The 27,907-nt window shown below is 62.0% G+C and overlaps 6 protein-coding genes across 8 annotated transcripts in view; 3 read left to right on the forward strand and 3 right to left on the reverse strand.

Annotated features, from left to right (window-relative positions):
* The window catches only part of MACROD1 (MACRO domain containing 1), a 194,768-nt gene that overhangs the window by 41,258 nt on the left and 125,603 nt on the right, over nt 1–27,907 (reverse strand). The gene's annotated exons all lie outside the window — the stretch shown is intronic.
* Nucleotides 1–27,907, forward strand: part of FLRT1 (fibronectin leucine rich transmembrane protein 1) — a 126,198-nt gene that overhangs the window by 6,418 nt on the left and 91,873 nt on the right. The window lies entirely within an intron of this gene.
* CORO1B (coronin 1B) lies at nt 2,050–7,432 on the forward strand (the record flags this gene model as incomplete). The annotated part of the gene is given in 11 exon segments (XM_018042908.1): nt 2,050–2,091; nt 2,875–3,074; nt 3,483–3,605; nt 3,731–3,860; nt 4,022–4,203; nt 4,296–4,415; nt 5,093–5,197; nt 5,282–5,427; nt 5,684–5,741; nt 6,545–6,823; nt 6,971–7,432. Coding segments are annotated over 10 exon segments (1,467 nt in total). The 3' UTR covers nt 7,097–7,432.
* Nucleotides 7,817–10,102, forward strand: PTPRCAP (protein tyrosine phosphatase, receptor type C associated protein). Its single transcript, XM_018042914.1, has 2 exons — nt 7,817–7,912; nt 9,260–10,102. Exons 1-2 carry the CDS (start codon nt 7,910–7,912, stop codon nt 9,863–9,865), a joined length of 609 nt encoding a protein of 202 aa, XP_017898403.1. The 5' UTR covers nt 7,817–7,909; the 3' UTR covers nt 9,866–10,102.
* On the reverse strand, nt 10,203–16,419 carry RPS6KB2 (ribosomal protein S6 kinase B2). 2 transcript variants are annotated; one of them, XM_018042912.1, is made up of 15 exons: nt 16,237–16,419; nt 15,851–15,891; nt 15,627–15,747; nt 15,143–15,211; nt 14,069–14,216; nt 12,957–13,014; nt 12,762–12,862; nt 12,595–12,685; nt 12,420–12,510; nt 12,196–12,303; nt 11,464–11,526; nt 11,252–11,329; nt 11,052–11,159; nt 10,843–10,955; nt 10,203–10,609 (listed from the first exon to the last, which is right to left on the reverse strand). In XM_018042912.1, exons 1-15 carry the CDS (start codon nt 16,312–16,314, stop codon nt 10,420–10,422), a joined length of 1,458 nt encoding a protein of 485 aa, XP_017898401.1. In that variant the 5' UTR covers nt 16,315–16,419; the 3' UTR covers nt 10,203–10,419. The 2 variants fall into 2 exon arrangements, with proteins under 2 accessions (XP_017898401.1, XP_017898400.1); XM_018042911.1 differs by lacking the exons at nt 12,762–12,862; nt 12,957–13,014 and having other exon boundaries at nt 16,237–16,397.
* Nucleotides 17,816–26,712, reverse strand: CARNS1 (carnosine synthase 1). 2 transcript variants are annotated; one of them, XM_018042905.1, is made up of 10 exons: nt 26,652–26,712; nt 26,174–26,211; nt 24,641–24,914; nt 23,772–23,861; nt 23,026–23,513; nt 22,621–22,795; nt 22,450–22,535; nt 21,493–21,724; nt 21,103–21,383; nt 17,816–20,056 (listed from the first exon to the last, which is right to left on the reverse strand). In XM_018042905.1, the coding sequence occupies exons 2-10, from the start codon at nt 26,174–26,176 to the stop codon at nt 18,830–18,832; spliced, it is 2,856 nt and encodes a 951-aa protein (XP_017898394.1). In that variant the 5' UTR covers nt 26,177–26,211; nt 26,652–26,712; the 3' UTR covers nt 17,816–18,829. The 2 variants fall into 2 exon arrangements, with proteins under 2 accessions (XP_017898394.1, XP_017898395.1); XM_018042906.1 differs by lacking the exon at nt 24,641–24,914.

Consider the following 27,907-nt stretch of genomic DNA (forward strand, 5'->3'; position numbering starts at 1 on the left):
GCTCCGGATCCCAGTCTCTGGGAAGCAGGAAGCGGAATCAGGAAGTGACAGAAGAAGCAAGAGGCGGGGGACAGGGGGCGGGGCGGGGCTCACGGGGCGGGGCCGAGGCACGCGTGGAAGGCGGGGCTGAGGCTGCAGGCAGGAGCCTGGTGGCCAGGAGCACGAGGAGCGCGGGCCGAAGACTGCAGGGGCACGGGGCCGGGCCGGCGGGCCTGGGCGAGCGCCCCCTCGACCCTCGGTCCCTCTAGGGCAGAGGGCAGGGCCGGGATGAAGAATGGGCCGGTGTGTGGCAGCCTGGCTGCAGACTCGAGCGTTTTCCCGTCTTGTCCTCTTGTCGGCCTCCTCACGGAGTCGTCAGGGTCGGATGCAGCCCCGCCCTCCAGTCCCCACCTCAGTGAGTACTCCCCGATGGAGTCCACGTTGACTCCAGAAAATACCCCTGATGGCTGGGAAAAGCTTTATTGCTAGGGCACGGAGTGAGAATGGGCGAAGAGGAAGACGCTGGATGGAGCATCACCAGGTTGAACGATTCCCACATCGGACATGATTTTGAGCAAAACGGAACGTTAGCACTCAGGAGCTGTGAAGGACAGGGAAGCCTGGCGTGCTTGCAGGCCATTGGGTGGCAAAGCCAGAGACTTCGCGACTGAAGGAACAACATATGGCGTGTGGCTGCTTAAGTTTACAAACCAGATGGGCTGGCAGAAGGAATCGTTTGCCTTCCTGGCGATCCTGTAGTCAGAACCTCTCGACCCCTTTATACTTCTTATTACATGATAGTTAAGAGTGATAGTGATACACGATGGGGTGTTTGTGTCAAGTGTGAGACTGCAGATGTAGTGCGTAGAGGTCTCACAGCATGGTCCTTTGGAGAGAGTCTGGTGCAACTCTCTCATGTTTTTCCCTGCCCTAAGGAGCTCTCGATACGCTCCGCCCCGATTTGAGAATGAGGGATCGAGACAATCTCTGTTAATGAAGGCACCCTCCAGGCGTGTCAACATGCTTCCCTGTCGCGTAATTCCCCAACACCCTTCCTGACTGACTAATCCTGATATTTTAGACAGACACTCGCCTTTTCACGACTCCATGCGGAAGCGCTCCTGACTCTTGACCTACTTTCTACCTCCTATCGCACCATCGCCACTAGGAGAGGTTCAGTCTCAGCCGCCTCATCGTGCTTGAACCGTTTAGCCACTCATTGTAGAACTCAGTGATCGAGACACGCTGAGCTCTCCCTTGTCGGTTCTCCAAATTAGGAGCCTACCTGGAGCGGTTTACTCAATACTATTTGGCCCAATTCGCGTCTCTCATGCCCGAGAGTTTGACTCATAGTCGGGAATGCATCATCAACTATCTCATCCTCTGTCGTCCCCTTCTCCTCCTGCCTTCAATCTTTGCCAGTATCAGAATCTTTTCCAGTGGAGGGTTAGGCGTCCCTGTAAGTCCCACAGGCAGGATCTGCACCTCCAGTCGGGTATTCAGTCTCTGTTTTGAGGCCAAAGCCCTTGCCTTTCCCACTGCTCCATAACTCCTAGGACAGGCCAGTCCTTCCAGCCCAGGCCAGAGTGTGGGAGGCTTGGAAGAGGGAAGGCAGTCACGAAACTTCCTTCTTCTCATCATGTCCCCCCAGGCAATAGCCAGGGGTCTGACTAAAGAACCTTTAGACCGCCCTCACCCTGCCTTTCCTCACCACCTGATGCAAACCCCACAGTCATGCCCCTCCTCCGCCTGTTACCATCCTCCACCTGCCTGCGCACGTGGTCCAGTGACACTGACCCTCCTACCCTGCAATATACCACCTTCCTTCCCACTCCAGGCCTTGCACATCCTGTTCCTTCCATCTGAAAATCTCCCCCACCCTCCAACTTGAAAAAGGCCCATCTCTCACTTCCTCCAGGTCTCAGCTCAAATGTCTTCTCCTCTGAGGGCCCTCCTGACCATCCCCCTCACCCATCACTGTCTCGTCCTTACTTGTTCCCCTCGTATGTATGTTCTTAATCACCGCCATTGTGTTATATTATATACTATTGTATATTTGCTTTCATTTTAACCCTAGGACGAGGACGGTGCTGCAGCCTCTGGGCGTCCCTGGTGAGCACGATGGATTGGGGCTGGGGGCACGGGCGTAGGGGTTGGGCGGGACTTCGGGGGCAGATCGCGCGGAGCTGCGATGGGGGTCGCAAGTCCGAGGAGCACTCCCCCTCCGCGGTGCCCCACCGTCAGTCCCAACTCCCCTTGGCTGCTCAGTCTCCCCCCCAGGAGCCAGAATCCTTGAAGTTAGACTTCTGCTTCACCTTGGACCCCGTTCCGAGCTGAGCTCCGAGGCTCGGTGGCTGGGAGCGGCGCCCTGACCCCGCCCAGTCCTGCCAGACCCCCTGGACCGGCCTGGGGCTCCCTGCACATTCCTGCAGGCACTGCACATTCCGTGGGACCCAGCACTGTGGCTTAACGCAGCGCCCCAGCGGAGATCATTCCTGCCTCCTCTGTCCTCCGCATCACCCTGCTACCAAATCCTGGGGGGAAAGGGCCCTGCTGGCGACTGAGACCCACCAAGAAGCTAGGCTTGCACTGGCTGGGCACCTCCCACCTCCCCCACACATACCAGAGCCTGGGAGAGGCCCCCCAAACCCCTCAGGTCTCAGCAGTGGCTTTGCTGGAGGTCAATGCATTTCCACCTTCAGATCCCCATTGAAGAGAAGCAGCCAGACCTGCACTGTGACCCTATTTTGTTTGTAACTGGGAAAACTGAGAGCCAGGCAGGTTATAAGGACCAAATCGCTGGCTGCATCCTCCCCACCACCCCTCGTGCAGCCCTGGGAGGGTTAGGGGTTGTCGGGATGGGCAAAGACTGACCTATGCTTCTCCACCCTGCAGTCATGTTTCGCAAAGTGGTCCGGCAGAGCAAATTCCGACATGTGTTTGGGCAGCCTGTCAAGAATGACCAGTGCTATGAGGACATCCGAGTGTCCCGTGTCACCTGGGACAGCACCTTCTGCGCCGTCAACCCCAAGTTCCTGGCAGTGATTGTGGAGGCCAGCGGGGGTGGTGCCTTCCTGGTGCTCCCCCTAAGCAAGGTGGGCCCCGTCGCAGCTGGGGAGAGACTGGAGGCAGCTTGGTCACATCTGCCAGGTCTCCGCTCACTTCACAGCCCATAAAGTGCCCATCCCCACGCTGCTGGGCAGGTGTTAGAATCCAGATTTACTGCCCAGGAGGTGCTAACACACATGGAGAAGGTGGTTTTTTTTTTTTTTTTATTGCCAAGGAATCAGGGTCAGAGGCAACTTTTCCTGCTCACCCGGTGACACCTGTGAGGAGGAGGTGGGTCAGGAGCAGGCAGAGCGAGAGTCACACCTGGGCACCTGTGTGCCAGGCGGGACCACATCACCATCATTCCCCATCCACGGAGGGGAGGACTCAGCTCTGGGAGGGACGGAGCCTGAGTTTCCTGGGGCCCCCTTGACTGGCCCCCCTCATGCCTGCAGACCGGTCGCATTGACAAGGCCTACCCAACAGTGTGTGGACACACAGGACCTGTCCTGGACATCGACTGGTGCCCCCACAATGACGAAGTCATCGCCAGCGGCTCAGAGGATTGCACGGTCATGGTGAGGCGTGGGACGGTGGCGGGCCGGGAGTCTCGAGTATGATTCAAGCTTCCTGGCAAGCGGGGCCGAGCATGGGCTTCCGATGACCTCCCCGCCTCCCCCACCCCACCCCCGCGCCTCGACAGGTGTGGCAGATCCCGGAGAACGGGCTGGTCTCCCCGCTGACAGAGCCGGTGGTGGTGCTTGAGGGGCACACCAAGAGAGTGGGCATCGTCACCTGGCACCCAACTGCCCGCAACGTGCTGCTTAGCGCAGGTCTGCACCGTGGCCCCTGGCCCCGCCCCGTGGCCCCGCCCCTCACCACACCCTCTCCCAGCCCCCTCACACGTGAAAGCTGAGGCCTACGGAGGTCAGGTCGAAACTCGGGTTCTGGTCCCCAAAGGGTGGTCAGAGCTGACAGCGCCCCCTCCCGGCAGGCTGCGACAACATGGTGCTCATCTGGAACGTGGGCACGGCGGAGGAGCTGTACCGCCTGGACAGCCTGCACCCCGACCTCATCTACAACGTCAGCTGGAACCGCAATGGCAGCCTCTTCTGCACCGCGTGCAAGGACAAGAGCGTGCGCGTCATCGACCCCCGCCGGGGGACCCTGGTGGCGGTATGCGGCCCCAGAGGGTGAGGACAACCGCGGACTGGCCAAGGGGCTCTCTGGGTGCACCGCACAGACCAGTCCCTCCCTCTCCTCCGCAGGAGCGGGAGAAGGCTCACGAGGGAGCCCGGCCCATGAGGGCCATCTTCCTGGCCGATGGCAAGGTGTTCACCACGGGCTTCAGCCGCATGAGCGAGCGGCAGCTGGCGCTCTGGGATCCAGTGAGTGGCTGTGGCCGTCCTAAGGGGCGGACGCAGGACAGGCTCCACCCTGGGCAAGCAGGGCAGAAGTCACCCAGAGAGGCTTGTCCCTCCCAGGTTGTCAGCCTGGCCCCTGAGGCACCCAGGACCCCAGCCCTGCCGGCCTCTTCTCTCCCTGTCCCTGCCCTCTGGCCTCCCCCACCTGCCTACGCATCTGCCTGCAGCAGCATTCTTGGCCCCTGAAAGGCCCCTGCCTCCTTTGCTTGTCTGTTTCCACTCTGGCTGTCCTTGGAGCCCCAGTGCAGAGGCCTCCTCCTCCAGAAAGCCTCCCAGCCCTTCCTCTGAAGTGCTCTGTCCCCCAGCCTTATCCTGTAAGTGACCTCCAGGGGCCCCTCAGGGAAGGGGCTAGTGCTACCCTGCAGCCTGGCTCCCAAAGCGTGGGGACTTTCTCAGCACCTGGTTGGTGGCCTGGGAGTCATCTGAAGGCCTGGAATAGGCAGGGAAAAATGGGACCGTGGAGTGGGGGGAAGCCAGTGAGGCCCAATGGGGCACAACGTGTGGCTAGAGGGTGAGAGTGTTAGGGGCAGTGCCGGCTGGCGTGTGAGGCTGGTCGGGGCCAGTCTTGAAGCAGGGCTGGAATGATGAAGGGAGGAAGCAGGTTCTGACCTGGCCCAATTATCCCTCAATCCACATGCCAGGAAAACTTCAGGGAGCCCATGGCCCTGCAGGAGTTGGACTCTAGCAATGGAGCTCTGTTGCCCTTCTACGACCCTGATACCAACGTGGTCTACGTCTGTGGCAAGGTGGGGCTGGGCAGGGCGGGGGTGGGGTAGTAGAGAAGACAGAGGTGGGCCCTCGTGCTGACCCGTGCCCCTCCCACCCTCTAGGGCGACTCCAGCATCCGGTACTTTGAGATCACAGACGAGCCCCCCTACATCCACTTCCTGAATACATTCACCAGCAAGGAGCCCCAGAGGGGCATGGGGAGCATGCCCAAGAGGGGCTTGGAGGTCAGCAAGTGTGAGATTGCCCGGTAAGAAGGGCCGCTGAGGAGGCTGGCTGTAGGGGGGTGGGGTGGGGGCGGGAGCTGGACCCTACACACCCAGGGTGAAAGGTCAGATCACAAGAGGCTGCTCAGAAACAGTTACTGGCCCACTGAGGCTCTGGAGTCGGGGTCAGCCCATGGGAGGGCTCAGGGGAAGGACTGGATACGGAGAGCAGAGGGAGCCGGGAGAGCTGGTAGAGGGGCAGGTTCCACCCATGGGTCCTCCCTCCACCCCCTTCCCCAGGTTCTACAAACTGCATGAGCGCAAGTGTGAGCCCATTGTCATGACTGTGCCAAGAAAGGTGAGGCCGCCTTGTTCCCTGCCCACTTGCTCCCTTCTCTAGCAGACAGACCACATGGGGGTGACCGAGGTGAGGCCTGTGAGTGGGACATGGCTAAGTGCGAGTATAATCAGTGGGCCTCATGGACACCAGCGTGCCCTGCTGGGGCAAGCAGCGATGAGACACAGGGTGAGCTGAGGCCTTGCTCTGGATGGACGCGGGGCAGCCTTTAGAGGTCTGCCCTGTAGGAGGCATGGCAAGACCCACCTCCCGGCTGGGGTAGGATCTCCATGAGGGGTGGGTAATAAGCCAGGCGAAGGCACGGAGGTGGGAGCGGTGAGAGCCAGGGAGTCTGGCTGCAGTGGAGGCTCCCAGGAGGCGAGGATTCAGCCATATGTGGCTTGGCCTCGGGGCCCCAGCTGAGAGCCTTGAACAAGCTCCGTTTCTCTACAGCCAGCATTAACTGAGTGCCATGTATGTAGCGTGCCAAGCCCGTCCAGGGAGCAGGGCCTGCCGCAGTTCACAATCCACAGGGCACAGACGTGGCTCCCGGAGTCCCACAAAGCACATAGCTGGCCCCTGCTTGGGGAGGTGGGAGGAGTCTTCAGAGGGAGCTGTTGGTGGCGTCCAGAAGGGAAGTGAAAGGACAGATTGGAGCTTTAGAAAGGTCACTAGGGGTCAGGCCATTGGAAGACCGGTTGATGGGCTGCCAGCCTGGAGGTCAGAAGAGTGGCGAGGAGGTGGCTGCTCAGGGTCCAGATGAGAGGACCCTGCAGGTGGGCCCCCAGCTGACCCGGGCCTCCCTCCGCCGCCCCCCGGGGCAGTCGGACCTCTTCCAGGATGATCTGTATCCCGACACGGCCGGGCCTGAGGCGGCCCTGGAGGCAGAGGAGTGGGTGAGCGGGCGGGACGCCAGCCCCATCCTCATCTCCCTGCGGGAGGCCTACGTGCCCAGCAAACAGCGGGATCTGAAGGTCAGCCGGCGCAATGTGTTGTCGGACAGCCGGCCCGCCGTGGCCCCTGGTGCCCCCCGCCCGGGACCCTCCATGCCTGCGGCTTCCACCAACATCGCTGGGCTCAGTGGCAGCCTCGCCGGAGCTGGGGTATGTGCCTCACAGCTCGGAGTGGTGTTGCCCAGGTCTGCTGTGCCCGCCCGAACAGTTCACTGCCCTCTCCTCACCCCAGGCCCCTGCCCGATGGTAGATTTGGGGAGGGCTGTGGCTCTGCAACTCTTGCTGGTGTCTCTGCAGGAGGCCGGGAAGCTGGAGGAGGTGATGCAGGAGCTGCAGGCGCTGAGAGCGCTGGTGCAGGAGCAGGGCGAGCGCATTGGCCGCCTGGAGGAGCAGCTCAGCCGCATGGAGAATGGAGATGCCTAGGTCCCCGGCCCTTGGACACTGCTCCCTGTCACCTCCTTCCCCCACCCCTTTCTCACTCAGCCTCTGTCACACCGACTGCAGGCTGGCTACCCCCCTGCCCCCTGCTGAGGGTTTCTGGGGCAGGTTCAGGGGAGGTGGGGGGCAGGGGGAGCCCTCCCTCGGGCCCAGGCTGGAGCCACCACTAGGCTTTGGGCTTTGGTCTTTGTTACTGTTGGAGGATTTTTGTACCAAGGAGCACTTATATTGTGAGGGACCACCTCCCCCCACCCCCCCGCCAGCCAAGCAGGAGGGTTGGGCTCTATATTTTCATTCCAAATAAAATGTTCTTTCTAAAAAGCCAGGCTGGCCCTTCTGCTGCAAGGGTAGGGCTGGGAAAGGAAGTCTGGGCACCTGGGGACACGGGACACCCCCAAGGCTCACAGATGTGAGAGAGGGGGCCCTGAGCATGTCCCCCAGTCTTCCCTGACTTCTGTCAGGTAGGAGATCAGAGGCAGAAGCCCTGTGGATGCCTCCAGGGCCTGCCCTGCTTTGAGCCGGGTGCCCAGTTCCTTCTCTCGGAGGCCAGGCCACAGGCCCCATGGCCCCAGCCTGGCCGGGGAAGAGGCCGCTGAGGATCTGCTGTGGATCAGGGTGGTCCTGAGAGACCCTAGGGGCCCACCAGGGTCCCGTGGTGGGAGGGCTGGGCAGGGTGTTCTGGGCAGGAAGCGGAAGTGCCGATGAACAGCAGCTGCCGTTGAGAGCGAGAGCTCTCATTTCACACTCGACCCAGCCAGAGCTGGAGGTGGGAACCCAGCGCTGAGAGGCGACGAACCGATGGTGAGCATGGAGCCGACTGGGTCCTGGGGGCAGGGGCTGCAGGAGGTCAGGGCTGGAATGTTTGGGCCCCCTGGGAGCTAGGGAAGGACCCCCCACAGGCCTGGGGACACTGAGCAGTCAGGTAGGGTTGGTCGTGGGCAGAGGTGGGAGACCCGGGTGGGACAAACACCGGGCAGAGATTGGGCCTTTCTCTCACCTCACCTTAGACCTGGGCGTCCCTGGGATTCAGGGGGTGGCCCTCAGCGCCCCACTGTGTCCCCAGCCCCTCCCCAAGACCCCCCCGAGGGACCCGGGTGGGACAAACACAGGGCAGAGATTGGGCCTTTCTCTCACCTCACCTTAGACCTGGGCCTCCCTGGGATTCAGGAGGTGGCCCTTAGCGCCCCACTCTGTGTCCCCGGCCCCTCCCCAAGACCCCCCCCCGCCCCCTCCCCACTGCCCCGGCTCAGAGGGACTCTCACCTGCGCACCGTCTCAACTAGCTTGCGTCCCTGGAGCCAGGCAGGCAGCCCCGGTAGGGAAAGGCCTGCCAGCACCTCGGCACCCCTCCCCCCTCACACCCCCCACCTGCCTTGTTCCGACCGCAGGCTTCCTCCGGCAGCTGCACTCGCCTCCCCAGCCCCTGGCCCTGAAAGCCTGAGGCCCCCTGGGACCCAGTCGAACGGAAACGCTGCAGCTGGGGCGGTCCCACAGCTGGGAAGGTGGGGGGGGTCCTCAGTGACCCCTGTCCTGGGACTTGGCCAAATGGAAGGAAAGAGTCGCCTCGGGGTTGGGTGCCTCCCTCGTGAGCCTCAGAAAGAGCCAGCCTTGCCTTCTTTCCCTTCCATCCCCCCGCCTCCTGGGGCTGGGGGCAGAGTCTTAACACGCTCAGCCAATATTTCTTGAGCCCCTACTCTGGGCTAGGAGTTGTTTAGGTGCTTAAGCCAAAAAGATCCTTATCTTGCTGGTGGGAAGATGAAACGATAAGCATGGCACACAAGCAGAGCGATCCCTGTGTTGGGGAAGGGTGGGTGAACAGGGCTGGCCGCAGGGGTGAATGTCAAGGCAGGCATCCACCCAGGTGAGGCCTCACTGAGGGCGCCCCGAGCCAGGGCGAGCAGGGAGCCGGGGAGCACTTGGGGACGGAGCATTCCAGACAGAAGGCACAGCCAGGGTACAGGCCCCAGGCAGGAGCAGGCTTCTGTGGTGCAGTGGGGGGAGGGGGGGGCGGTCATGGGTGGTCGGCTATCACAGACCCAGGACAGGCCTTCGTGACTGAGTAACCACTTGGGCTTTTCTGCTGGACTGTCCCAAACTTGCCCAAGAGACAACCAACCCAAGCAGTGAGCCTCCGCCTGTCTCCCCACAGGATCTGCCCTGTGCCCTAGGGCTCTGGACACTGCTGGCCCTGCCCGGGGCCCTGGGCTCGGACAACAGGGGCAAGGGCTCCAACTCCTCGGTCACTGTTGTCCTGCTGCTGCTGCTGCTCCTGCTGCTGGTTGCTGGCCTGGCGCTGGCCTGGCGCCGCCTTAGCCGGGACTCAGGGGGCTACTACCACCCGGCCCGCCTGGGAGCTGCGCTCTGGGGCCGCACTCGTCGCCTGCTCTGGGCCAGCCCACCGGGCCGATGGCTCCGGGCAGAGCTGGGCTCACCAGATGAGGACCCGGAGCGGCAGGAGGACGAGCCGGACGTGGAAGACGACTACGATCTGCTCAGTGGCCAAGAGGAGCGCAGATCCCAGGAAGAGGAGCGGCGGGGAGAGGGGCCCAGCCCACCGCAGGCCCCCGAGCTAGCCGGGGCAGTGCGCAACGATGACACGGAGGGCGGCCTGGGCCTCAGCTGCCAGGGGCCGGCAGGCTCAGGAGGCAGTGCTGAGGCCCTGCTGAGTGACCTGCACGCCTTCGCTGGGAGCGCAGCCTGGGACGACAGCTCCCGGGCAGCCAGCGGCCAGGGCCTTCATGTCACCGCGCTGTAGGCACAGGCCCTGTGGCCACACCCCAGCCACCGTCCCTCTGCTTCCGAGCTGCCGCAGCTGGACACAGCTGCCCTGGACTCAGGTCACCCCCGCTTGGAGAGCCTTGGACTGTCACACTCGCCCCAGTCCCCCCCAGTAGTTCTGCCCCCAAGTCTGCGTATCCCCGGCCCCTCCAGCAAGGCCATCCGTCCCCAGGTGCTCTGGGGAATCAACGGAAATAAAATCCGTCCAACTCCACGGATCTGTGGTCCTGTCATGATCCTTCCCATCCCTGAGCTGGGATTCGTCCACCCATGGCACCACCTCTGCCCTGGAAGCCAAGGAAGAGCCAGGTCGGTGCCATGATTCGATCCTTTTAATTCTCCAAGGGCACGGCTCAACTGCAGGAGGCCAGGTGGCCGCCCCCTCCACCAGCAGCCATAGCCTACAGCCCTTGGTGGTCATGATTCTGGGGTATGGCCTGACTCACACCAGTCACTCCTGCACTCCTAGGCATGGCCCCGGCTCTCTGGAACCGGCCCAGGGTCCCGCCGCCCACATCCCCACCCGTTCTCTTAGCGCCCAGGGCGCCCACGGCCCCTCTTGGACTTTTTGGTCCCTGAGGGGGGTCGGATAGGGAGGGGGGCGGTGCTGGAGGGCGGTGGTGGTGGCGGCGGTGGCAGCAGAGGAGGTAGCGGGGCCTCTACGAGCTCCTGTGGGCCGGGGCTGGGCCGGAACCCCTCGAAGGGCGAGAACTTCAGGGGGCTGCAGGGGAAATCAAAGCCAAATCAGCGTCTTCTTGGCCTGGGGCCAGGAGGGGCGACTCTCCCCACTCCCCGTCCCCACGTCTGGGGTTCAGGCCGTGTGGTCACGTGCCCACCCACAGGAGTCCCACAGGAGACGAAGAATCGGAGGCTGAGGCTGGTCACGAGACGGCCAAGGCAGCCCTGGGGTTGGCAGCAGGGCCACAGCTGGAGCCGGCCGCACCCCCACGGTACCTGACAGGGGTCCGGGGACTGCTGTTGAGGCGCCTGGGCGAGCGCAGCTTGGGCTGGAAGGAGAAGGCCTCCTTGATGCTGTCCAGGACGGAGGGCGCCACGTACGTGAAGCCCTGGGGGCAGAGGCCAGGCCAGGCGACAGTCGGGGTCAGTGGCTCCTCGGCCCTGGCCCCGGCCCCAGCCCCCACCCCTCAGTCCCCCGACCTCACCAGGAAGGCCTGGTTGGCACTCTCACTGAGCGTTGTGTCATCTGGACTGTCCACTGGTGTCTGCCTTGTGAAGTGGGAGTCAAACTGGCTCACGTCCTCCTCCGATTGCTGTGGGCGCCCGGGAGGGAGGGTCAGAGGCATCCAGGAAGGGGGCCCCACCCAGCCCCACCTGCCCCTTGGCCAGCAGGGCCTCCACTCACCAGGGAAGGCCGGAAAGGGGGGTCCACACGGCGGGCCAGGAGGTCATCCCAATTAACGTGCCGGAAGAAGGGGTGCCTCTGTGAGTAGAGTGCCCAGCAACATGCCAACATTTCAAACCCTGGCTCCCTTAGAAACACCCTCTGCCCTGAGGCCCCACCCACTGCATCCAGGCACCCTGGGAGCTCAGCCTGCCCCCTCACGATGGTTTCACCTGCACATCAGCAGCATCCCCGGGGCCCCCTCCAATCCGCTGGTTAGGATTCCGCTTCAAGAACTGCAGGACAAGGGCAGAGGGTCAGGGTCTCAGGCAGAGTTACAGACCGAGTGTTCAGAAAGGGGGTGGGGAAAAGTGACATGGGGGTTGGGGGTTGTGGTGGGGGCTCTGGAGTGTGGTCTCCCCCTGCTGACACCCTCAAGATTTCCAAGGTTTGGTCCAAAGGCACCCCCTTCTCCACAAATCCTTTGCAAAGGTGTCTGGTTGCTGGCATCGCCCCAAGGACAAATTCATGGGGGTACAACTTGCAATCTGGATAGGGCGCCTGCCCTCCCAACCTCGATCCCCAAAGATCACCTTTTTGAGGAGAGTAGCGCGTCTCACTGATTAGGACTCGGGCATGGCAACCCACTCCAGTGTTCTTGCCTGGAGAATCCCGCGGACAGAGGAGCCTGGCAGGCTACAGTCCATGGGGTCGCAAAGAGTTGGACATGACCAAAGCGACTTAGCACGCAGGTGCAGAGACTTGCCCAGGATCGGCAGCTGGTCTGCATCACAGCTGACGTCTCAGACCCCAAAAAAGTGAGCAAGTGCTCACTTTCCAAACGTACAGTGATGTGTGTGTCAGCAGGGTGGGGGGTCCAGCAACCCCGACCCAGGGGGATTCAGGCACACATGCAGGGCCTGGGAGAGAAGACGGGGCAGGACCGAGTGCAAGAGGGAACCCACCTTTTTGACGAGATCCCGGGCATCCGGGGTGAGGTAGGGGGGCAGCTCCAGCTTCCCTCTGATGATCTTGTCCATGGTTTTCTTCCGGTTCTCTGCAGTGAAGGGCGGCTGGAGAAGGCAGAGGGTGAGAGGCGCCTTGCAGGCCGCCCACGGGCCGCCCCTGCCCCGGGGGGGGTCCCCCCCTCCCGCCCCGACGCCCGCCCTCCCGAGGAGGCGGGACTTGCCGATCCAGTGAGCATGTCGTACATCAGGGCCCCCAAGCTCCACCAGTCCACTGCCCGGTTGTGGCCACTGCGCACCAGAATCTCAGGCGCCCTGGGGGCCAGGTGGAACCGCCAGTCAGACCAAGCCCTACCTGACGGTGCTGCCCGCCCCTGGGCCCAGCCGGCTGCCACTTACATGTACTCGATGGTGCCGCAGAAGGTGTGGGTCACAGCGCCCTCGTGGATCGACTCCTTGCAGAGGCCAAAGTCCGTCAGTTTGATGTGGCCTGAGGGAGAATGTTAGAGGGTCAGGGCCCAGCCCCCTGCCCTCCACGGGGCTCAGCCCTCCCCATGCCGGCGCACCCTGGCTGTTGAGCATGATGTTTTCAGGTTTGAGGTCCCGGTAGATGATGCCTTGGAAGTGGAGATGGCCCAGGGCCAGTGTGATCTCTGACAGGTAGAAACTGCAGGGACAGGACAAAGTGGAGGCCAGGGCGGGGCTGGAGCCAGGCCTAGGCCCTGGACCCACTCAGGAGGGAGGCAAGAGGTAACACCCACCAGGCCGTGTCTTCTAGGAAGATGCCTTCTCGCTCCAGGTGCGTGAAAAGCTCACCACCTGTGACACAAACACGTTAGCAGCTGCGTGCTGGGACCAAGCTCCTCTGCTCGCCGAGTCTCGGTTTGTTCTCGGGGAGAGTGGGGCTCGGAATTCCCGCCCTACCTGCCTCCCAGAGCTGCCGTGGGGATTCAATTCAATTCAGCAAACATCTACCGACGCCTACTCGGTGCCTGGCCCTGTGTGGGGTGAAGCTGGGGACAGAGATGAAGAGACCCAGCCACGGCCCTCAGGACGCTCAGTCTAATGGGGAGACGGACGCACACGGACGCTCGGATACGCCAGCCCGAGGCTACAGCTCCAAGAGCCTAACCCCAAAACCCTCACAGAGGGGACAGGCGGACACAATCCACCCCCACATGAGTGGACAGAGAAAGTCCATGGCAGCGGCGAGACTTAAGGGCATGAAGAGATGGCATGCAAGGAATGAAGCCCCCCGGGTTCGTGGGTACAGCTGGGGTCAGCGAGAAGAACAGGCCCGATCACTTCCCCGCCCGAGGAGGCCATCCAGGCAGGTACGGGGAGGCATGGAGCTGTGAGCAGGAGGGCGGGGACAATCCCGTGCTCTGAGATGCCGACCCTGGGAGACCCTGGGAGTTCGTGGAGGAGACACTAGGAAGGGAGTGAGCTGGAGCCTTCGAGGCCAGTGAAGGAAGCGCTGGGACTCCTCCCCTCCCCCAGAGAGCAGAGAGGATGGAGGGCACCATAGAGAATAAGCCACCTGGACTAGGGTCTAACTGGATGCAGGAAACGCAGGAGAGAGGACCAGGATGTGACCGAGTCGCAGTGGAAACAGACAGAACAACCCTCTGGACGTCTCTACCAACTCCCACCATTCCCATCCACCCCAACACAGGGGAGGAACACAAGAGGCGCTGGACAGACGTTTGCTGAATGAATGAATGTATGCATGCATGAATGGACAGATGGAGGGATGGGTGAGGTGGGGGCCCCCCGCCATTCTGCTCCCCACATCTCTCCTGGCTCCCCCGCCAGAGCTCCCTGCGCTGGTTCCCTGGCCTTGCCCACCCCCCAGCTGCGTCCCCGTTCGTACCGCTGAGGCACTCGAGGATGAGGTAAAGTTTGCCGCCAGTCTGGAAGGCATAGGCCAGTTCCACAATGAAAGGGTGCTTCACCGACTCCAGAATGTTCCGCTCAGCCCGCGTGTGTGCCGTGTCCTTGGCGTTGCGCACAATTTTGGCCTGCAGAGGCAGGGATGGGTTAGAAGGTGGGTGCCCAGGACTCCCTCAGCCCCCTGCAGTCATGACCCTCCCTGGCCGGCCTCTAGCACCCCGCTACATTTCTCCACAGTCTACCGCTATCAGCAACCAGCCTTTCCAGGGGCTGGTTTATCCTAGTAGCATGGCTATCTGATGCGAAGAGCCAACTCATTGGAAAAGACCTTGATGCTCAAAAGAGTTTGAGCAGACTCTGGGAGACAGTGGAAGACAGAGGAGCCCAGTGTACTGCAGTCCATGGGGTCACAGAGTCAGACGTGACTTCGGTTCAGTTCAGTTGCTCAGTCGTGTCCTACTCTTTGCAAACCCATGCACACCAGGCTTTCCAGTCCATCACCAACTCCTGAAGCTTGCTCAAACTCATGTCCATCAAGTCGGTGATGCCATCCAACTATCTCATCCTCTGTCGTCCCCGTCTCCTCCTGCCTTCGATCTTTCCCAGCATCAGGGTCTTTTCCAGTGAGTCAGTTCTTCACAGAAGCAGAACCCATACAGACACGACTTAGCGACTGAACAACATGGTGTTTCTCAACCTCCACTCTCATGATGTTTGGGGCAGACGGTTCTTTGTGGTGGGGGGCTATCTTTGCACTGCAGGATCTTTAGCAGAATCCCTGGCCTCAACCCACTGGGTACCAGTAGCATTCCCCCCTCTCGTCATGACTCAAAAACGTACAGAGACACTGCTGAATGATCCCTGGGAGGCAACAGGGCCCACAGCTGAGAGGTGCAGCAAAACCAGATAATCGAAATTGACGATAAACAAGCAAATGTTCAGGACAGTGACCATCTCCTCTCGCACATTCACTCCTGTCCCCGAGAAGCCCGGCACAGCGCGCTGGCAATGGCAGTCACTCGGTGATGAGCTGTTGGCAAAATGAATGACTCACCTTCCTCAGGACTTTCATGGCATATATTTTGCCCAGATTGCTGCCCTGTACCTTTCGCACCTGGAACACCTGTAGGGCAGGGGAGACAGGATCAACCTCCCTCTCCATACCTATCTTCAAAAAGCTCCACCCTGAAGCTCTGGTACTGGGACCAAGAAGCCTAGGCCTACCCAGGGGTGGGGCAGTAAAGATTTCAAGTCTAATTCTGAGAGGATTTGCTTTTCCTTCCTTCCCTCTGAGTTCAATCAGAGGCTCTGCTGGTTTACAAGTCTAATTTTATTTTATTTTTAAAATTTTTTGGCAGCTCCACAGGTGGGATCTTAGTTCCCCGGCTAGGGATTGAACCTGCACCCCTGTACTGGAAATGCAGGGTCTTAACCCCTGGACCACCAGGGTAGTCCCTACAAGTCTAATTAGTTCTGAAACACTTTGATGCAGCAAAACTTAGGCTATGAGGCCAGTCAGGAAGGAGGAGAGCCAGTACCTTGCCATAGTTCCCCTTGCCCAGCACACGCAGCAGCTCAAAGCAGTGGGGACCGATGCGCTCGGGGCCCGGGTTCACACTGCTCTCAGTCAGCTCCACCTCCTCATAGTGTCCCACAGGCCTGCAGGCACAGGAGGTTAACGGGGGCAATGTGCTCCTGCGCTCCGCAGGTCCCCTTCCCCAGCCCATTCCCTCCTCCCTCCCACAACACGACCCTCACTCACTCCAGGCCAGCCGCCCTCAACTCCGCGAGGGGACACGCGTCCTGCGAGAAACCGAGGGGTAAGAGCCAAGGGAGGTGCCAGGCTCCCTCTCCCCAAAGCTGGACTGCTTAGCCCAGAAGAGAGGGTCAGGAATGGGAGCTGGTAGGCGATGGACCAGGACTGGGGAGGAGAGGAGAGGGCAGGATAGGGAGACGCAGGGGAAGGGCTGGGAGCGTGCAGGATAGATCAGGGTGTGGGGAGGGTCAGATCTTAACAGTGGCTGGGATCTGAGACAAACCAGCGTCTGCGGGACCCGAGTCCTCACTGCTAGGAGGTGCCCGGGCGATCCCACCGCCTGGACGACGAGATCGAGCCGGGATCAAGCGGCGCCCGGGCGGACCACTCACCGCGGGGCTGAGCTCTGGCTCGCCCTCGCCTTCGCTGCCTTCCTCTGTCTCCAGGTCCAGGTCAAACACCGCAGCCATGGCTGCGCCGGCCCAGCGGGCCCACCGGCGAGTATACAGCTGCGCTCTGACTGACAGTCCGGGAGCCCGGGGCCTTACGTCATCACTCCGCGACAGCTTCGCGCACCTATAAGACAAGAGACTGCCCCGCCCTCGAGTCGGCGGCGGGAGTAAGGCATCTCGGGAATGGTAGTTCCAGAGTGCTGAGGTGCCGAATCCAGCCGGACCCAGGCTTCGGCCGGCCGCTCAGTCTTCCCAACACAGCTCCCCGGGGGCGGCACCGGACCAGAGCCTCCTGGAAGGCGACTGTTTTGGTTCTGGGGCGAGTTTGAGCATGGATGGGACATAGTCGGAAGTGCATGCAGGTTTGAACGTAAACACAGTTCCCAGCCCCGTTGGAGCCCTGCGCTGCCGGGTTGTCTGGGTGGCGGCGAGAGGCAGGTACCGTATCTCTGCTCGACGCTGAAAGGGAGCCGGCGGCTGCAGCACGGCTTCCCTAATGTGCCTCTCGGCTGGAAGACTTGAAAGTCAGAGCGTTTACTGCTCCGTGTTCAACTCACTGCTGGGCTTTGTTCCCAGTGAAAGTGTTAGTCGCTCAGTTCTGTCCAGCTCTTTGCAAGCCAACGGGACTGTAGCCCACCAGGGCCCTCTGTGCATGGAAGTCTCCAGGCAAAGATACTGGAGTGGGTTGCCATGCCCTCCTCCAGGGGATCTTCCCGATCCAGGGTTTGAACCCGAGTCTCCCACACTGCAGGCAGATTCTTTACTGTCTGAGCCACAGGTTCCTCCCCAAAAAGGTTCATTTCTTCAAGTCTCATCAACCCACCCATAAATACAGGCTTGGCCTGTGCATCAGGCACAAGAACTTGTATTTGGCAACACTACAATAATGAACATGCCAAACCCGGCCTGTCAGTTTAGATGTGGGCACGGATTCTTGTTGGATGGGGTTTTGGGGGTGGGAATTGGGCCAGACCAGACCTTGGATGATTTCCAACAGTTTGGAAGCTGTCTGGATGTGCATTCCAGTTGGACCGTGGGGGCTAGATATGAACTCAAATGGACAGAATTCAGAGTCTCCAGCCTGGAGGAGGGTTATCTGGTTGGGGTTGGCCCTTGCTGTAATTCCATCTTCAGGAAACCCTCCGGTTTGGGTCCTGGTGTGGGTGCCCTTGGCACGCCCCTTGCCAGTTGTGAACCCAGAGGCCTGACAGTGTAGCAGTTTCTCCTTCCCTGGTGGCTCAGACAGTAAAGAATCTGCCTGCGAAGCAGGAGACCCAGGTTCAATCCTCTGGGTTGGGAAGATCTCCTGGAGAAGGAAATGGCAACCCACTCCAGTAATCTTGCCTGGAGAATTCCATGGACAGAGGGGCCTGGCGGACTACAGAGCGACTAGCACTTTCACTTTTTAGATGCTACAGGTAGCCCTTAACTACCTCTCCTTCCCCCTCCCACATCCCCTGTCTACCTACGCTTGAGAAGTGTTGTCCCAGTGGCAAAAACCTGGCCCAGACTCTGCACATGTCGCTAGTCCATAACCCTTTATTCGGAGAGGGATGCTTGCGGAGCTGTCCAAGCTCCTGTGCTGCACGGAAAGAGTCCTTAGGGCAGCCTCCCCTGAAGGAGGACAGGAGTGTCGTCTCCTCTGCCAATGCAAGTTAGAAGTGCCTGAGGCCAAAGCACCAGAGCTAGGTGGATAAGGTGCAGAGTGCAAGGGAGGGGTGTTCACCTGTCTCAGGAACACCTGAGGGTAAGGAGGTGGGCAGGCCCCAGAAGCTGAGTGGGGGTGTTTGGCTCAGTAAAAGCGGAAATCTGGATGGTGCATCTTGTCCTCAACCCTTCAATCACAGTGGCAAGACACTGAAGCAGTGGCTGCTCCTCTCCGAGCCTGTTTCCTTATCTGTAGAATGGTGCAATAGTGTCTGCCTGGAGGGGAGCTGGTTACTGCTGACTCCAGGTCACCTGCTTCTACTGCTCAGGCCAAATGGGGCAGACGGGGCACTGCCAAAAGTTGTCAGCAGGCTCTAGAACTATCTAGAATTTGTTAAATGAGGGGGTGAGAGTACGAGGATGAGGGGTTTAGTCTCAGGTTTTCTTGGGATTTGTTCAAGGCAAGGGGCCAGCCAAGCTCTCTTCTGTAGGCAGCAGGAAGAGAAACAGACCTGTCGGGGTGGGAAGGATGGGCTGGGTTTGGGCCTACTCCCACCAACCTGGGGGCAGGGTGTGTGTGTGTGTCTGTGTGTGCAGGTGCTGCTTCTCCACAGCTAGAGTCCTGGGCAGCCGTGGGGCTGGACGGAGGCCTTGGAGAGGGCAAGAAGGCCCCGCGGCGGCTCACCAGATACTTTCTCTTGTGGCCCTCAAGTCCAGGAGGCCTTGGTGTCGAAAGAGCCCTGGGCTCTGGAAAGACCTGGGGCCTTGGAGTGGACCAGCCCAGGATGGGGCGGGGCCGTAGGAAGAGAGGCCGGGAGAGCTCCAGGGAGCAGAGGGTACCACAGCGCCCCCTCCAGCACTTTGCCCCTGCCCTCTGGCCCCAGCGCTATTTGAAGTGGGACAAGAAGTAGGCAACGGGGTAGTGGGGCCCATCAATGCCCAGACCCTGGCAGAGGCCCAGCAGCCGGTGACGGGCCTCGGCCGGGCTGGACCCAGCACAGGCCACACTGCAGTAGGGTTCCTCGTATTCACCAGGCACCAGGGCCTCCTCCAGCAGATTGAGGCGCAGCAGGCCCTGGTCGTGAAGAGCCTGCAGGGTCTCGGGGCTGGCGGTGGAACTCAGTGCCTTCAAGTGCTGGGACACCAGGCACATGACACCCACCAGGTGGCCCCGGGCACGGGGGTGGGCAGGCAGGGCAGGTCGCAGGCCACAGGCCACCATAGCCGCAGCCAGCAGCAGGTCCACACCATAAAGCTCCAGGATCCAGTCTCGCAGGTAGAAGCCGCCCATGCGGGGGTTGATCTCTATGAGCCGCGGCCCAGCCCCGGTCAGCTTGAGCTCCACGTTGAAGACCCCATCCAGCAGCCCGCAGCCCAGGCAACAGCGGAAGGCGGCCTGCACCAGCTGCGCCTCCTGCTCCGGGGCCAGCCCAGTGGGCATGCAGGCTGCGGTCTCAGTGAAGCCAGGCAACCTCGTGGGGCCATTGTCAGAGACGAAGGCAGCCAGCAGCCGCCCGCCAAACAACACCAGATCCACATCGTGTTCTGTGCCCTCGATGAACTCCATCAGCAGCATAGCATTACCCCAGCCCAGCCCAATGCCCGGGTGGTCAGCCTCGCCCTGCAAGTCTCGGGCGATCCGGGAAAAGTGCTCGTGGCACTGTGAGGCATCCTTCACCAGCCGCACACCCACTGCGCCGGCCCCAAACTCCAGCTTCATGACGCCTGGTAGGGGCACCTGGCGGACAGCCCTGTCCACATCGGCCTCACTCTCCAGTGGACAGCAGGGCACGGCATAGAGGGAGGGCGCGGGCCAGGGTGGGCCACGGCGGCACAACAGGTGCAGCTGGGTGCGGCTCTTCTGCTTGGCCAGGCGCATGGCGGCCGGCGGGCTGCAGGGCAGGCCCAGCTCCTGGCAGAGCAAGGCTGTGAGCACCAGGCAGTCATCCCAGTAGGAAAAGCAGCCATCGAGCTGCAGGCCGCGTGCCCGCACCAGCTCCGCCAGCGCCCGGGCATTCTCCTCATCCCGCCGGTGCTCCGTGACGTCGAAGTGGATGAAGGTCTGCACCAGCTGGGACGCAAAGTGGTTTGGGTCTGACTCCACTAGGTGTAGCTGCAGAAAGCACAGGACGGCGACAGGCCGAGATCAGCTTGTGTGGGGCACTGGGCAGGGGGATGGGGCCTGGAATATGGTCCTAGCCCTTGAGGGAGAAGGGTTCACCAGCGCCAGGCGCTCCAAGCGTGTTTGATAGAGATTGAGTGAAAAGTGCAGAGGTGAGACGCCTAAAGGCGAGGGAAGGCAACCTAGAGGAGGCAGTGCTTAAACTGGGAGCTGGATAATATTTGCTGTGTGCTTAGTCGCTCAGTCGTGTCTGACTCTGTGCGACCCTAGGGACTGTAGCCCACCAGGCTCCTCTGTCCGTGGGATTCTCCAGGCAAGAGCACTGGAGTGGGCTGCCACGCCCTCCTCCAGGGGATCTTCCCAACCCAGGGATTGAATCTAGGCCTCCTGCACTGCAGATGGATTCTTTACCGTCTGAGCCTCCAGGGAAGCCCGATAAGATTTAGCCCGGGGAAAGATAGTTGCAGGAGGGAGGTGGTTGGGGATAGTGATCTAGGTGGGAGAGGGTGTCAGAAAGGATTGGTCGACTCCTACTGGCAGGCACAGTCTGGCCTGGGTTTGTAGGGAAACCAACAGGGTTAGGGCTTGGGACTGGTGGCGTGGTGGCTGGAGAAGGGGGGCCTTTACTCCCGGCAGGAACAAAATTCAGCTAGGGGCCAAAAAAAAAAGTTGAGACTTCTAACCTGGGCGGGGCGATAGGCCGTTGCCCCTACGCTGAGGCTCTGTGCTAAGTCGGTTCAGCCGTGTCAGACTCTTCGCGACCCTATGGACCCTAGCCTGCCAGGCTCCCCTGTCTGTGGGGGTTGTCCAGGCAAGAATACTGGAGTGGGTACCGTGCCCTCCTCCAGGGGACCTTCCCGACCCAGGGATCGGAACCCTGGTTTCTTAACATCTCTTGCATCGGCAGGCGGGTTCTTTAAGCACTAGCTCGACCTGGGAAGCCCAAGCTGGACCGCCTTGCATAGGCCCCGCCCCGAGGCCAACACCTCCCGGGCCCCGCCTTCGCCGCGCCCACCGGGACTCAAAGCCCCGCCCACCTTGAGCCCGTAGTCGCGCGCCGCCTCCCACACGAACTTCTTGCTGACGCCGCCGGCGCCGAGCAGCAGCAGCTGCTTTCCCTCCATGAGGCAGCGCGCCGAGCGCCGCAGCATCGTTTCCACCAGCGGCGCAGCCGCCGCCTCCTCGGCCGCCAGGCCTGGGCGCTGCGCGGCCCACAGCCCCTCGAGAGCGCCGCACGCTTCCAGACACAGGCCTCCGTTCAGCGCCAGGGCCACGGGGGTCAGCGCACGACCGGCCACCGTCAGGGCGAAGTCCACCCCTGGGCCGGGCAGGAGGGCGCGCGGGCTCAGTGCAGGCCGCCTTCGGGCTTCCGGGGAGGTCCCCCCCCAACCTCCGCCCGTCTTCATCCCCGGAGGCCCCGCACTCACCGAGGAAGTCAGTGCGGACCTGGCGTCCGCCGCGCTGCTCAGCGCTCAGGCCGGCCTCCAGGGTCAGCACGGCGGCTAGCGCGGCCTCAGCCGCCGCCTTGACGCGCTGCCGCACGATTGCCACCTGCGAGGCCTCCCCCAGGCCGCACTGGGCCAGCGCCGCCTCCAGGGTCCGGGGCAAGGAGCTCTGGTGTCGCAGAGGCCGGTCCCCACGGCCCACGCTGCATACTACCTGCGCAGGGAGGAGACTTCAGGGGGCTGGTCCCTCCGGGGACCATCCCCGGCCCCCAGCACACCTCCCCCATGCCACGATCCCCGCCACACTCCTCCCTGGACATTCAACAAGTCCTGTCCTCCAGTGTGACTTAAACTGCACAAACCACCCTCCCCTGTCACTGCTCATCTGGTCCACCTTCGGGGATTCTCTCCAGGGGTCCAGGCCCAGCTGGGGGTCTCTGTTCCCTAAGGGAGCCAAGTATGCTTGCTCCTAGGTCCTCAGCTCCTGTGCTGGGGGATGGGGGGGGGGGTGCTGTGCCAGCCTGGTGGGCCCAATCCTAAAGCTCCCTGAGGGCAAGGCTGAATCTCTCCTCAGTTTGGCCCAGAGCTGTGTACCTAGGAGGATCCCTAAGCCTCCCTGATATCCCCAGCTTGGAGACCCCTCCTGAAGCATATCGGACCCTGGGTCAGTCTCTTCTGTGGGCAAGAGCTCCAGGGGAAGAGGATTCAGCCCTAGGCCCTGGTAGCCAGCATGGCATATGAGGTAGGGCTCCTGTAGTGGGAGGGGTACCTAATGGGTGGGAGAGGAGAGAAGGGTGTCAGACCAGGAGGCCTTCCAGAGGCAACCAAAGTCCCCTCCCCCGAAATTTTGTCCTCCCTGCCCAGGGGTCCTCGGAAGCTCAGTGGAAATAAGCTGGGGTGCAGCAGCAGGACCATGACTTGAATCCGAGCCAGGCTCACCTTGCTCAGCAGGGGCCTGTCACCCTGTGTCCGACACACCACCGCACAGATCCGCAGGGCCAGCTCAGGGCCGGGGGGAGGGCTGCCTGGGGAGAGGCAGTGAGGCCTGAGCACAGAGCAGCCGGGAGGCCAAGCCAAGTTCCACCCTGGGCTGGCCCAGGCAGCCCTCACCTGGGAAGGGGAGCCGGGCAGGTGGGCAGACAGCCTCCACCAGGACACTCTCCTCCTCTTCCAGTTTCTCCAGCAATGCCAGCACTGTGTCCACCACTGGGTCCTGTTCAGCTCGTGGATACAGACGTAAGGCCTGCCGCCCCCGCCAGCGCCACCCACTTAGCTTCACAGCCACCTGCAACAGGGAGGGGAAGGCGGCTCCCTCACTACCCAGGCCTCTGCAGGGTGGGACACTCATACCATAAGAGCCAGTGAGGACACAGAGGTAAGAAGGCAGGCGGTTATCAGAGATGGGGCAGTGGTGGGGGCTCAAAGCTGGGGACGGCTTCCCCGCATGACCTGTAACCATTCAGGGGGTCCCCTCCCATTGGCATCTGCACAGGCTCAGGGGCAAGAGTTGGTTACCTGCAGGGCATCACCCAGGGCCTCGGAATGCAAAAAGGCCCCCACTTCCTCCTTCACCAGTGTCTCCTGGCCCTCTTTGCCATTCAGCTCCACCATCCGTAGTCCCGGGCTGGTATCCCCTCCCCGCAGCAGTGCCGGTGGCTTGTAGGTGAAAGCCAGGGTAGCTGGCACGGCCACGTTGCCCTGCTGAGCCAGCAGCCGCCTCGTCAGCAGCCGGTCCTCCAGCAGCCGGGCCAGCTCGGCTGAGGCTCCAGTGGGGCAGGTCAGGTCGCGGGCGAGCTCAGCCGCCTCTCGACCCCAGCCAGGCCCCAGCCCCAGGCCAGCCAGGAAGTAGGTGGCCCGACGAGGGGGGACAAAGTCATCCAGGAATGTCAGGCCCCCCGGGTGGAAGCTCACGGCCTTGGAGACCAGCAGGGCCGCCTCACCCGGCTGCCCTGGGGCTGGCACCTTTGTCAGCCAAGCAGGGGACAGGCAAAGGAGCATGTTTCCTGTGGGCAGAGAGGGGAGGGTTGCTGGCTAGGGAAGGCTTGATGACCCCATGCCCTCCACCTCCCACCTGAGCCCCTGGGTTGTAGGGGGCAGCTGCTCTCAGAACCACCCCCCCGACCCCGCCTCCGGAGCAGGGCAGCTGGTCCAGTGGAATGCAGGCTGTTGCCAGGGTCCGCGGGTATTTTGGGATGTGGCCGGGCCAGGGCAGGGCTGCCCTTTCCGTAGGAGGGGGTGGGGGAACTTGGGCACGCACTCACCCGGGCTTTGGACCCCAGCCTCCAGCAGCACGGACAGAAAGGTGCTGGGGGACCCCAGAATGCACAAGGTCACCTCGGCCCCAGGGCAGCCTTGAGAGAGAAGAAAATGACGCCCAGCTCACCAGGGCTCCCCTTGCTGTCTTTCTGCCCACCTTTCCCTGCTCCCATGCCCCTGGCCTCACCCTTGGGCCCCCCAGGTCCTTCTCAGTTATCGGATAAGAACAGTAAAGGGGACAGAGGAGGCTGGAGAGGGAAGGGGAGGCTGCCTGCCCACCCCCGCTCTGTGAGGTTGCCCTTCTCTCCGCAGCTGGTCCAGAAGACGCTGGAGGTTGGGTGCCTAGAGACCTGGGTTCTATCCTGAGCTCTACCACTTTCTGTGCGGCCCTTGGTCCCTGTGCAGCGGGGTGAGGAGTCGCTGCACCCGTTTCCCAGTCTGTTACACTGAGACCAAGTCTGTGATGTTCACCAATTCTAGCTGTAAAGTCTCTGTCCACAGACTCTTCTGTGGCTGCCTGATACAGAAAACAGATAAAACAAGGGAGAAGTCCTGGGTCCCAACTGCTAGCTGCCTCCACGGCAACTCCCGAGACACTTCGACAGAAGCGCTGGCTCCACTGAACGTGGATTGCAAATCCCAGGGCTGGATCTTCTGGGGGTGGGAGGGAAGCCTTGATCTCTGACTTGACTGGTGCCAATTGCCCTTTGAAACGCCTGCCTGCCGGAGTTTGACTGACCTCACCTCCCTGGCTTCAGACTGAGCCCGAGCCTGGGGGGAAGGGGCTGACCTTGACAGAGATGGAAAGCAGGCTGGGCTGAGGGTGCCCCCCTCCCCCCAGGTTGCCCCCCACCTCCCTGGAGCCCTCGGGCACCTGTGCGGGGCACCTGGCTGCGGTCCTGGGTCTCCGGGAGGCCCGCTTGCTGCAGACAGCTCTGCAGGAGGCTGTAGTAGTACACAGTCCAGGCCTGGGCGTCCGCCCCCTCGGGGGCGCCCTTGCAGTCCAGGCCCACGTCGTGGCGCCAGGAACCAGGGAAGCAGCCCCGGGGCGGCAGGCCAGAGCCCCCGCCCCACGGGCCCTCCTCTTCCTCCAGGTCCTTGGAGCCCAGGGGGCAGTCCCACTCGGGACCCAGCGGATCCAGGGAGAGCTGAGGGGGGCAGAAGTGGTGGGTCTTGGGCAGGGTGGGCAAGGGCCACATTAAGTCACCCAAGGGTCTAAGCCCCCCAGTCTCCTAACCTTGGGCAGACCTGGGCCTGGGAAGCAAAGAGGATGGAGTTGGATTGGAGGGTGAAGGCCTGTCAGCAGGGACATGCAGGTGGAAGCACTTTGCAAGCTGTATGTGTGGTGCCCCAAGGGGTGGGGGCAGAAGGCAACGCGCTGCCCTGTCAGCCCACGCGCAGGTCTACCCCAGCGTGGCTCACAGGGGCAGAGGTTTTTGCCTGTTTTGTTTATCAAGGCAGCCCTGGCACACTGAGTGTTTGATGACTGAAGAATAAATGAGCGAATAGACCAAGTGATCACTCTTGGGCTGTTTTCTTCTCTCTGGCCACAGTGACCCACAGACCATTATGGAGTTCTGCTGAGACCGAAATACGTAGGTGAACCTGGCCCAGCATCTTCCCCAAGTAGGCCTGAGGATCTGCTATGCGGCCAGTCTTGGGCCAGGCACCAGTAAGGAAAAAGCTGGTGTCCTTCTTTTCAGATGTTCTGAGTCATGGAAATGCGCTCTTTGCATGAAATCTTATACCCTGCCCCTCTGAGGCTGGCTGACTCCTGACTCCTGCTCAGAGGCTCAGGGTGAACAGGTGGGGGCACAGGTGGGCCTGTCCTCTGGGAAAAGGCTGGGCCTCCCTGGACAAGTCATGAGGTTTCCTTGGGCCTTGGGGTTGCTTGGTGCCCTCCCTGTCCACCCCCAGGATCCTGATATGGCTTGGACCCAGAGAATCCCCTCGGTCATCGGGAGACAGCCTGTTGCAGGCAGCCGGGAGGGCAGAGGTCTGGGCCTCCAACTTGGACTCGAATCCCGGTTTCCTGGTGCCAAATTCTGAGCCTCGGTGCCTCCTCTTGGAAGTTGCGTTCCCTGAGAGCGCACACTGGGTTCACTGCTGTGTCCCCAAACTTAGAATAGGGTAGGGCATACGGCAATCATGAACATGGCAGAATAAATGAATGCCAAAGGGCACGGAGCGTGCCCACCTCCCGGGGCTGATGGGGGAGAGACGGAGTGCCTGGCACCCCAGCAGCTGCTTGTCCCATGGCGCATGGTGGGGAGTCAAGGGGTGTGGGCGCAGCTGATCTCGGGGCTGAGCTGCCTGCACAGGCCGTGCCAGGGCTAGCTGCTGCCCTCTGGGCCCTCCCTCTGGTTAGGGTCTCAGGCTTTGTGGGGAGGGAGGAGAGGAGACTCACCATGGTACAAGTGAAGAGGCTGAGACTGATGGGAGAGGCTGAGGGAGAGAGACAGAGGGGGAGTCAGGGCAGCCAGGGTCTCCACCTGGCCTCCAGCCAGTAAGACTCCGGGTGGAGAGGTGGCAGCCACCGTGCCTCTCCTGCCTGAGCTCCGAGGCTTCCAAGGCTGCCCCACCCCCACTTCAAGGAAACAGAGGGATTTCTGACGCCAGGACCCCAAGGGGGCGCACCCAGAGCTCACACATCCCAAGTCACACGCGGCAGCGCTGGGGGTCCTGGCACTCAGCCCTTCCAGCGGCAGGGCGCACCGGGTCCCCCCGTGTGTGCACGCGCTGTCTGGGAGAGGCGGGGTGGCGGGGTGCAGGTAGTGTCGCGGGTCCCCCCGGGGGTCGCGGGCGCTCAAGGTACTGTCCCCGCGGCCCCTGCCCTGCAGCCCCCTCCCTGGCTCTCCCCGGGGCGCGGGCAGCAGCCGGGGTACCTGGAGCGCAGTAGCTGCTCTGCGGGGCCGTGCGGACCCGGCGGGACTCGGCGGCGGCGGCACAGCGCCCGGCCCAGGCGGCGCCGCTTTATATAGAAGCGACCGGGGCATGCCCAGTGCCGGGCGGGGGCGGCGCGGGGCGCAGGGGCCAGGCCCCGCCGGCCTCCGGCCAGGGAACCCGCCCCACCCTTCCCGCCAAAACCTCCGCCTCCCATCCCAACCTGGGGTCCTGGGGGGCGGGGGTGGGCGCGGCCGACCTGGTCAGAGGTAGGGCGCTGGGCAGGCCAGGGAGAGACAGAGTGACAGACAGGGGGACAGACAGGAGACATTTAGAGCCACAGTAAGTCGAAGAGAGGGCCAGGTTCTAACGGACAGCAAGCATCCGAGGCAGTCACAGGTTTAGGGGCTACAGTAAAGACAGAGGGGGATAAATAGAGACCCCCAGTGGAAGAGATAGAGGGGGAGGGAGGGGACGGGAGGGAAAGCTGGCAGAGACTGGTACCAGGGCTTGCCCCCAGGGGTGGAGTGCCCAGGAGAGCTGGTGGGGCTCACAGTCTGGTGCCTCGCCCTTGGATGGAGTCCTGAACTCCCCAAGCACCCCCAACCACAGCTGTCTGCCAAGGAGCACCCTGCCCTATAGCAGATGGCATGTCCAGAAAGGCTCTCTGGAACAGGGGTCCCTGTACATCCCCAGAGTCCCTTCTCACCTCTCTGGACCCTCCAGAGTAGTGACCACTGGGTAAGATGGCCCCATGAGGGCAGTCGCAGTTCCCTGGGACGCCCTCTGCCCTAGTGGGGGCCAGGAGGGAAGGGGGTGGCCAGGCCGGGAGTTCCCGTGGGTCTGAGCACAGGAAAGGAAAGGGGGCGTCTACACAATCTGCCCTGCCTATCAGCACTCAGGTCCGCTGGACACCCACAGTTATACCCACTATCTCCCCAAGACACACATCCTTACCCCCAGACACACCCATCCAAACAGCCAGAAGCACACTGCAAGAGTGTGGCTCACACTCACATGTTCACCCCCAGAAAACACACCCAGAGATTCACACTGTCCTCAGGCGTGTCCGCCTAGGTGAACTCCCCCTCAATCCAGCTGCGGGACCTCGGCATCTCCCCTTTCATCTCCTCCTCCTATGATGTGTGTTTCCGCCTCCCAGGACTGGGTGGAAATGATCACAGCTCCCTGTGCTGGGCGCCCAGGACAGGGAGGCCATTGTTACAGGTCTTCCCCCACAGACCCTCTCTCCAGAGAC

This window comes from Capra hircus, chromosome 29 (genome assembly GCF_001704415.2).
Source record: "Capra hircus breed San Clemente chromosome 29, ASM170441v1, whole genome shotgun sequence".
NCBI lineage: Eukaryota > Metazoa > Chordata > Mammalia > Artiodactyla > Bovidae > Capra > Capra hircus.

Excerpts from the sequence above, each read along its gene's own strand:
- RPS6KB2 (XM_018042912.1), bottom strand. The coding sequence starts at position 16,314 with ATGGCTGCGGTGTTTGACCTGGACCTGGAGACAGAGGAAGGCAGCGAA. Across the intron at positions 12,511-12,594 it reads TGCGGCACCATCGAGTACAT|GGCGCCTGAGATTCTGGTGC; the intron begins GTAAGTGGCAGC and ends CCTGGCCCCCAG. Across the intron at positions 11,330-11,463 it reads GGGATGCTGCTGATGTGCAG|AGGCACCCCTTCTTCCGGCA; the intron begins GTGAAACCATCG and ends CTCTACTCACAG.
- CARNS1 (XM_018042905.1), bottom strand. Across the intron at positions 22,796-23,025 it reads CCCTGGGTGATGCCCTGCAG|GTGGCTGTGAAGCTAAGTGG; the intron begins GTAACCAACTCT and ends TCCCTGTTGCAG. Across the intron at positions 21,725-22,449 it reads ACAGGCCCCTGCTGAGCAAG|GTAGTATGCAGCGTGGGCCG; the intron begins GTGAGCCTGGCT and ends CTCCCTGCGCAG.